Raw genomic sequence first — 10,220 nt, forward strand, 5'->3', positions numbered from 1 at the left:
CCACCAAGTCCTTTTCATCATCTACGGTTTTTGAACCCCCATCAGTAAGATCAACTGTAGTAGTGAAGGCATTCAAGATTCCATTATCCTCATTATTCGAGTCATCCTCAGGCTTAGTGTCACTCAAGGTAGCAGTAAGGGTCTTGCTTTTCCCAATGGTCTTGAGATAAATTTGGCACTCTTGTTTCATGTGTCTGAAGCCTTGACACCCAAAACACTTTAGTCCAAAGGGAATAGTGTATTGACCGTCATCCCTAGCATCCTTCTTCCCTTTGTCTTGGCTCTTGAACTGAGATAAACTGGACTACTTGCGATCTTTGTCAAATCCTTTAGCATTGGCATTCTTCATAAACTTTTTGAATTGCCTTGTAATGTAGGATTTCATTTTAGAATCTTCATCGTCTAAAGACTCATTAGTGCCACTACTCTTGGCCTTCAATGCCATGCTTTTTCCCTTACTTGATTTCCCAATCCTTATCAAACCCAACTCATAGGTTTGTAGATTGCCAATCAGCTCTGTCAAAGGAATTTGATCAATGTCCTTTGATTCTTCAATGACGATGATCTTGGCATGGAATCTTTTCGGAAGAGATCTGAGCACCTTTTTAGCAATCTTGGGTTCAGGAATGGTTTCCCCAAGATTAAAGGCTGAGTTCACTATGTCCTTGAGCTTGGCATAGAATTCATCGAACAACTCATCCTCTACCATCTTGATCTCTTCAAAGCTTGTAGTAAGCCTCTGAAGTTTCAAATCCTTGACAACCTTGGTTCCTTCATAGGTTGTCTGAAGGATGGTCTATATTTCCTTGGCAGTTTTGGTAGAAGATATCTTCTTAAACTCCTCAATTGTGACTGCACTGAATAAATCATTCAATGCCCTGCTGTTGAAGTTAGCCGCCTTGATCTTAGCATCATCCCAATCGGTTGGCGCTTCCTTTGGCTTGGTCCGGCCTATCTCCACAGCTTGCCACACTTTTTCATCTAATGACTGTAAGAAAACTCTCATGCGTACTTTCCAGTATGTATAGTTAGTATCATCAAATAAAGAAGGTATAATCAACGATTGTCCTCTATCCATGACAACAGGGGCCAATGGATCACACAGCAAAGATTAACCCTAATCAGAGTGTGTCTGCTCTGATACCACTTGATAAGCCAAGAATGTGTTGACCCCTTGTGATAAATTAATCAAATAATTAGCCAAGTTGATTAATTAATTCAATTAGCATTCAATACGTGTGGTAACACAAACAAATCATCAACTAAGTTGATATGCAGTGAAAAATAAAGTTGACATAGTGATTTGTTTATGAATGAGTAAAACTTCTAAGGCAAAAAACCCATCGGGAGATTTTAAGGTCACCACTCCCATGATCCACTATTATCACAACAAGCGGTTACAAGTAAAGGAATTCTAGTACCTTATACCAATCTACAGTTGAACCCTTACCCCAACACACAATTAGACTTATTCTATAGTAACAATCTCTCATTTTCAATGCATGACTCCTAGTACGTGACTAACCAATTTATACGTGGATCCAAGTATGTGACTAACCACCAACTTGAGAAAGATGTTGGCTGTAAAGTTCTTCAGTTCATCAACACGATGAAGATCACAAAAATCCTTGGTTACAAAACCCTACGGCGTACAAACGCAGTAGCTTCTATAAGAGAAAAATGAACTAAGGCATATGTCTTTGGTTACAATATGCTTGTGAAAAACTTTTGCATTAAGTTGCATCAGCTGTGACGGCCCTTAAAATAATCTTTATATATGTTTAGGGTTGTGAGAAAAGAAAGCCTAAACAAATATACATGGATTTGTGTGAAATTGGATCGGGAAAATTGATTTTCGTAAATCCCGATAGATAGGTTATCTGATAGGCCAAGAATGTATTGATTCTTTGTGATAAATTAACCAATTGATTTAGCTAAGTTAATTAATTAATTCAATTAACATGCAAAGCACATGGTAGCATAAACAAATCATCAATTAACTAAATTCAATGGGAATTAAATTGACACGGTGATTTATTTACCAATGGTAAAAACCTACACGACAAAAACCTTATCGGGTGATTTTAAGGTCACTACTCTCGAAAATTCACTATTATCACAATAAGCTGTTACAAGTAAAGGAATCCTAGTACCTTATACCAATCTACAGTTGAACCCTTACCCCAATACCCAATTGGACTTGTTTTGTAGTGACAATCTCTCATTCTCAATGTATGACTCACAGTACGTGACTAACTAATAGATGCACGGGTCCCAATATGCGTCTTAATCACCAACTTGAGAAAGATCTTGGCTGCAAAGTTCTTTAGTTCATCACACGATGAAAATCATGAAACTCCTTGGTCATAAAACCCTACGGTGTACAAACACAGTAACTTCTTCAAGAGAAAGATGAACTAGGACAAATTCTGTCTCCGGTCACAATTTGCATAAACAAAACTTTGCTTCACACTTGCGCAACATTTTACGGCCCATAAAATAATCCTTATATATATTAAGGTTGTGAGAAAAGAAAGCCTAAACATATACACACAGATTGGAAGAAAATCAACACTGAAAAACTGAATTTCATAAATCTCGACAGATAGGGTATCTATCGAGCTAGTTGTCGAGCATCGAACTTCAGCAGTTTTTTGAACCTCAATAGATACTAGTTGTCGAACTTTAAAAGCCAACACTTTTTCACTTGTTTCTTGAACAAATTTGGATGGCTTTAACACTTAGACTTGAACTCTTGTTCCTTGAAGTATTAAACACATTCTAGATCTACCCATGTACAAGTAAAGTGCGTTTTGTCATAGGATTAGCCAATTCTAAATGACTTATGTTCCTAACATGATTCACATATGTCCTAACAAAGTTGTATGTTTGGCTTCATCCATCTCCATGTTAAATTTTATCAATTTTTATTAAAATTATCTGTGGTTTATTTCCTTAACAAGGCAATCATTGGCTAAACTTGTAGAACCTTGTTGCAAATTGATAATCTTGTGAAGAGAGATTCAGGTCAAGCTTTACAAAATTTCAACATGATGATGGGATTTTCATTTTAGGAAGATTACTATCCTATCGGCACTAGAGTTTGTTTTAGTTTTACATTTATGCGTGTGATTTATTTCCTAAATAAACCAATCGAGCTTGAACTTTAGTAGGGTAGCGAAATTGTCACTACCTGAGTTGTGATAGTGGTAGTGGAGCTAGTGGTTTCTTTTTTATATTTCATTTTATTTATTTTTATGACTAGGAGCTTAATCAATAAATTATAATATATGGCTCAATACTATTAGTTTGGAGGACCACTAGACATTGCTGATGTGGTCCTCCGTAAGGACCAAATAATTTCTCGCCCTATCACGTACATGCTCAACAAAGATGAAATCCCAAGAACTACTTCTTATAGTGTAAAAATTGTAACGGTTCTTTCCAACTTAACAAATTTTTGTATTTTTAGGAAAAACTTACAATTACAATTTAGTCCTTATGTTTTGACCCTATCACATACTCTCATAAACGTGTCATATACTACATTTTTTTTTTTTTTTTTTTGATGTGAAAAACTTGACTTTATTAAGTAAACATAAAGGAGTTACATTCTGTCTTGAGCACACATGTACTCAACCACACTGGGGCATTCCTCCACCCAGGCCAAATAGTCCTCAACATTCTTGGCATGTTGGGCCAAAACATGAGCAAGGACATTTCCCTGTCTTTTGATGTGAGTAAACTTCCACTGTCTGAATAAAGAGGCTTGGTTTAGAATTCCGGTTACCACATTCACCACCGATGACGGCGGAACTGAGTGGCCTCGCAATGCATTAAATATCTCCAATGAGTCGGTCTCAACTTCAGCATCTCGAATTCCCACGTCATGTGCAAAGATGATACCGACTTCCACTGCATTTGCTTCCGCTTCTATAGCTCCCAGTGGATAATTCCATTTCTTGCTTAAAGTAGCAACAACTTCCCCAGCTCCATCCTTGATAATGACACCTGCCCCTGCTTGTTTACTGTTTGAGAAGACCGCCCCATCCGTGTTGACTTTGTAGCATCCATCGCTTGGAGGTTTCCATGAAACCGTTGGTGCAACGTCAGCCACTGGTTCTTCTTTTGGTTCATTTGCCGTGCGAATGAACCAAAAGAAGATTTGGGTTTAAATTAAATCATTAAGTAGATTTTGGATGGAATTCTAATGATTTAATTTTGGTCCAAACAGGAGGGTCAAATATAGTAATTCATTTTTTGGAATAAATTCTGATAACACCAAACCATTACGGATAAATTTATTAAATTAAAATATCTCCAATAAAAATATGAATTTGAATAATATAGCACTATATATATATATATATATATTTTTGGTTGAGAAACACACTATATTCATATTTAGATTCATAAAACATTAAATATTGATCTTAAAATGGACTCTCATCAAGGAAATGAGTTCTAAGAAAATAATGAATTAAAAAAAATATTTTTTAAAAAAAAAAAAACTCTATAATGATAAATATACACTTCATCTAGTTAATTTTATAATATGTTTTTTAGTTTTATCCTCTTTTTTTATTTGAAAATAGAAAAATATGTTAAATAACATATAATTTTAGAAATAAAATTGTATACTTTTGGGAAATATCATTTTTTTTTTCCTTCTTATTACCAAAGAAAAGAGATATGCGGACTATGGTTTTGTTTTGGGTTTTTTTTTTTTTTTTTTTTTTACCTTAATGTTATATCAATTTTAAATCTGTCCTTAATTTTTTTTTTTTAATCATAAAGTAGAAAGGTGCATTATATCACTTATAATTAATTAAAAAAATGTTATCTAAAAAAAGAAAAACCAAACGTTTAATGTCCCAATGAACAACCGAACTATATATAGACCTTCAATTTACAAGACTCTTTCTCAACTATATTTATGAGTTATGACACATAGATATTAAAAATATTATTTCATCTATTTTCCTATTGTGATTTCATGTCTTTTGGTCTTTCTTTGGTATGCATTAATAGCATCTATATATTTGATAAATAAAACGAGTTTTGGGCTTGAATCCCTTCTCTTTCAAATCTAAGTTGATTGAGTCAATTCTTATTTTGTTTGGAGTTACCAAAATCAACCCCAACAAAAGTTTTTTCAATTTTCCTTTAAATTAATGAAGTGACTACTTCATGTGAATCAATGTGCTGAGATTCGCAACTAGGTGATTGTTCTCTTTATCCATTGAAAATGAGAATTTAAAGCAGTCCCTACAAATCACAGTTCTCACAATCAAGAATAAGAGTTTTGATAAAATAGTGATATGTATCTTATTGATATTTAGTTTTATAATAAATTTTAAATTTTATCCATAATTTTTTTATTTGAAAAATATATTAAATAAAATATGATTTCTGGAAAAAAAAAATTAAAAGAATTTTTAGACATTCAAGAATTATCTTTTTTTTTTTTTTTCTCCAATATCAAAGAAGAGAGGTTTGACAACCTTATAATAGAGGGAGGAAATAGCAATAAATACTTCTCACCTACTTAACTTTGTACAATTTTAATTTTATCCTTAATTTTTTTTTTCTTTCTAAAAGTAGGAAAAGTGCATTATATCACTTATAATTAATGGAAAAAAATGTTATCCGAAAAAAAAATCATTTGTTATGTGCCCCAGGCAGGATTAAACTACAGACCAATATAAATAATACTGAACTCCACCACTTATTTATTGGGGGCAAATGCTGATAATGCTTTTGTAGAACTATTTTTAATTAGCCTTTTCTTTACCAAATGTGTAGCTCCTTAAGGGCATATTCGTTAAAAACTCCCTGGGAAAATACCAAGTCAATAAAAAAAAAAAAAAGATTTGAAAGGAATGAAAAGATATGGGAGCACCAGCAGAAGGTGGCAATTGAGAGGACATCCCACACTCAATTCTTTAACATATATAAGATGAAAGAAAGAAAATAAATTAATAAATAAGTAAAACACACATCATATATATATTGTTCTCTTATTTAGAACCGGCAACATAAGCATATAGCTGCAATATTAATTAAGGAAAATGCTAGTGGGTTTAAGTATTAGTAGTAGTCAGTGCAAGCAAGCTTGGAACAATGCCTTCATCGTGGCAGCAGAGGAAAGTGGTGTATTTCTCCATGTTGTGGTGACACTCAGGACACTTCATGTTTTCTGGTATTTTTCCAGCATAGTGAGAGAACTCAAAGCGGCAACAAGGGTTAGAATTAGCACGAAGCGAAGCAACATAGTTTTGAAAAGCAATGTCAAAGCCCTGCAGTGCCACCTTTTCTTTCCATTGTTCATACTCAAACAAGGCAGGCCAGAGAATGTTTCCATGCTCATTAACCAACACACTAGACCCTCTGCTAAGCACAGCCCAGGTACCCTCTCTGTCAAAGCTAAGCACCCTCTTGACTTGTTGCATCACAAGGTCGTGTTCCTCGTCCTTGCCTAGCTGAATCTTTGAGAACAGCATGCTCTCAAGCCTGGTCCAAAAGAACCATATTGTGGCTGGGTCCTGCCAGCAGGTACTGAGTTTTTCCTGTACAATGTTCGCTATCACTCGCTTCACTTGCTGCCTTTTTGTGGCTTTTCCTACATACACCATCTCTAAGGGTATGCGTGCAGCCGCTGCAACTGCTTTTGCTTCCTTTGTAAATTTCCGAATCCACTCCATGTCATCGCCTCCATACAAGAAAATGTACTTTCCTTCTTTAATCTGTTAAATCAAAAAGAGGGGAATGTGAATTACTTTGATAAATCCTTATTATCCAAAAAATTTAAACTATTAGGAAATAGTTAATTTAATTATTTCATCATTATTCTAGCACTTTTTTTTTCCTTAAAGAGTGTGTTTGCATGCAAACACACACACATATAATTACCCAGCTCAATATGGTTGCATCAATGCCATCCACCAGAAGCTCAAGCCTCCAAGCCTCTTCTCTCCAAAGAGCTTCTTCTCTTAAGGTAGTGAAAGGGAAAGCATGGCTTCCCCAAATCCACATCATGTGAATTGCATTGGGGGACACCACTCTCCCTTGATGGTCTAGGACTACAAGGATAGGCTTGCTCCTAAAGTGCCACTCCTCCTTGATGAACTTGATTGATGCCTTTGATATTATGGAAGGGTGGTACACTGAGTACCATGTCATTGGAGCTAGCAATTCCTCAAAATGCTTTTGTCTGGCATCTGTTAACTGGTCCACAATGGGGATCCATACAATCTCAAATGGACTTTGAAGCCTCATTACGTGGTCCCTAGACTCGTTATAACTCTGTTCAAGAACCGACAGTTCATCTTGGGTGATGTCTAGACTTGAAATGAGCAATAACACATTCTTCCTCCTAAGAACATCAAGATTAACCTGGTTTTACCAAAATAAAACAATCACATATAGATAATAATATAACTAATTATACTATCAATACTTAAAAATTAAAACCAAGAATATATATGCAATATTCTGATAGTAGAAATTGTAATGTCGATAATTGTGCAATAGTAATGATAATGATATGGGTTAGAAGAGCCAACCCTTTTCTTGGTGGTACCATCAACAAGTGCGAGCACATCATCCCTAGGGCAAATTAGGGCCTTAAGAACTCTCATGTTGTCAATGTGGATCATTTTGAAGAGTTCGACAAGCATTTGATAAGATTCAATATCCTTCTTCTCCTCTGCAATGAATAGGAGAATTTCAGTGTATATGGGTAGTATCTTACATGACGGAAATATGTCAAGTCCATGTATATACAAAAGAGCGTTGTACTAATAGTAATCAATTGTATAAGATACTTTTATGTATTAATTTTTATATATGGCGTGGTCTATAATGCCGCAAAAAACTAGCTTACCAATGTATCGAACGCATTCTTCCATCTTCTTCTTAAGATGTTCAAGTATGGTTTTGAGCTTGTGAGTCAGGGTGGATATCTCCCATGCTTCTGAGGTGGATAACGCAAACCTGCAATCAATATCCATTTTGCAGAGTTAATGCTAAATGCCTTACAAACATTTTAGTATTTACACTACTTATAAAACAATTTAGATCTCTTTTTTATTAGTGTGTAAATCAATTACTATGTACAAAAAATTTCAAGAAATGCTTAATAAACCTTTTATAGGCCATACTGTATCTAAATTTAAGGATTTGTATGAGAATTGTAAATTGGGATGGAGAGGAAAAAGACATACTCGTAACCCATGCTAGTGAAGCTAGAAATCTGAGATGCACAGGCCACAATACTCCTGATAGTCCAATACACAGCAGTTGGAATATGGGTCATGGCTGAGGCTAATGCTGGTACGTCCGTTGTGATATAAATGGGTGGTAGATCTCGAAACTCAATGATACACCAAGTCACTTCTAATATGGTCCTGATTAGATTATTAAGTGCATCGAACCTGGGTTTCAGTGGGACTGCGTGCTCAATGATGCCAGGCACTTGTTTCAGGATTGCCATTGCCTTGGCAAGTTGGTTTGTCGAGTAAATCTGTGCAAGAAGCCAGAATTCTCCATAGTTCAATCCAAATGCCGCTAGGGCCAACACCAACTTAGCGTCCCATCCATAGTGTGATACCATGTTAAATATTGCCACGGTGGTTTGGTGTGCATCTGTGCCACCCAAAGCCTTGTATTGAAGCTGAAAATTCATTCATATACCATTACAAACAGTTTAAGGTAGATATACAATTGTTTTAGTAGACTTATTGTTTTCAAAAACTTTAGAAAAAAAAAAAAAACTTTTAATTTCTATTATTATGTTGATGTAAATATAGATGGGGCAAGATTTTGTAATCGTGATTTGTTATTACCTCGCAAGCAATTCGATCAATGGTATATGACAAAGCATCTAGCATGGCAAGAAAATTGGTATGGTCGGTCTTGTCATCAAAGCCTGGATCAGGGTATGTGCGGGCACCCTGTACAACAACACTAGCAATATTTAGAAAATGAAAACAAAAAAGATACAACTGGATGCTTTCAATTCAAATAAATTACATCTATATATATAAACTGATAAATGAGTGTGATAATATTATAAAAATATGATTCATATCATTTAAATAATATAATAAATGAATATTTGAATAATCTTTTTTTTTTATATGTTGGTGACACGTTAATCCATAAAGCTTATTTGACGTTGTAAAATTTGTAGTATTATACCGTTGCAAAAAGGGCGTCTGGTGTGAGTGTGGCGCGACTAAGAATTTCTTCAACTAGACGAAGAAGAGGTTTGACATCAACGTCTCGTCCATCTGGAGTATGGGATCCCAGAATATGACTGACCAGCACATTGTCATCAGACATTGTAGGCATGCTTCGGTCACCTTTGATCAGTTGGTGCATAGCATTAGGTGCCAGATTGCTGAGCAGGCTGGAAGGCTGCAAAGAACCCAGTGGGTTTGGTTGGTGCCATGTGACACCGATGTTGGTTCGTGGGGTGGGTTGTTGCCAAGCCCCAAGATTGGTTTGTGGGTTGGGTTGCTGCCAAGCACCAAGGTTGGTTTGTGGGTCTGGTTGCTGATAAGGAACAAGGCTGGTTTGTTGGTTGGATGGCTGAAATGAAACTTGTTTGGCTTGTGGGTTTGGTTGCTGCGCTGCACCGTAATTGGTTTGCGGGTTGGTTTGCTGCACTGCACCATAATTGGTTTGTGGGTTGGATTGCTGGTATGTACCGGCTGGGTTGCTGGTTTGCTGCACAGAACCCAAGTTGGAGGTTGGCTGCAAAGGACCCAATTGTTGGCCTGGCTGTAACAATGGAGTAGCCTGTAATAGCACATTGCTAGCTTGGCTTGGTTGCTGGGAAGGAGTGGTGACATTTGGGTTCTGCAGAGGACCAGTTACTGACTTGGTATCCATGTTGCAGAAAAACAACAAAGCGAAAGAAGGTTGGAAACTCTTTGATAAGGGTAAAGGGAGAGAAGATGCGTGTGTGTTGGCATCAATTTTGGCTGGCCTTTATATAACCATGAGAAAAGGAATAAAGCCTAGCTAGCTGCATCAACTTCCTTGCTTCGATTGCGGTTAAAACAAATCGTTATGTGGAAGCTTTAGCTTTTGTGGTCCCAAGTTGTCTCTCCTTTCTTTTATCGTGATCTTGAATTAGCAACATTACTGATGTACGAATCAAATCTGGATCCAGACCATTTTACCATGGGTCTAACACTATTTTACCCTTGATT

The 10,220-nt window shown here is 36.0% G+C and overlaps 1 protein-coding gene across 1 annotated transcript; it reads right to left on the reverse strand.

The window, feature by feature from the left end:
• Positions 1 to 5,940: 5,940 nt before the first annotated feature.
• On the reverse strand, positions 5,941 to 9,967 carry LOC115976544 (protein SIEVE ELEMENT OCCLUSION B-like). Its single transcript, XM_031097870.1, has 7 exons — positions 9,202 to 9,967; positions 8,847 to 8,954; positions 8,226 to 8,674; positions 7,886 to 7,995; positions 7,566 to 7,708; positions 6,913 to 7,395; positions 5,941 to 6,746 (listed from the first exon to the last, which is right to left on the reverse strand). Exons 1-7 carry the CDS (start codon positions 9,895 to 9,897, stop codon positions 6,084 to 6,086), a joined length of 2,652 nt encoding a protein of 883 aa, XP_030953730.1. The 5' UTR covers positions 9,898 to 9,967; the 3' UTR covers positions 5,941 to 6,083.
• Between the last annotated feature and the right edge of the window lie 253 nt (positions 9,968 to 10,220).

This window comes from Quercus lobata, chromosome 2, assembly GCF_001633185.2.
Source record: "Quercus lobata isolate SW786 chromosome 2, ValleyOak3.0 Primary Assembly, whole genome shotgun sequence".
NCBI classification, from domain to species: domain Eukaryota; kingdom Viridiplantae; phylum Streptophyta; class Magnoliopsida; order Fagales; family Fagaceae; genus Quercus; species Quercus lobata.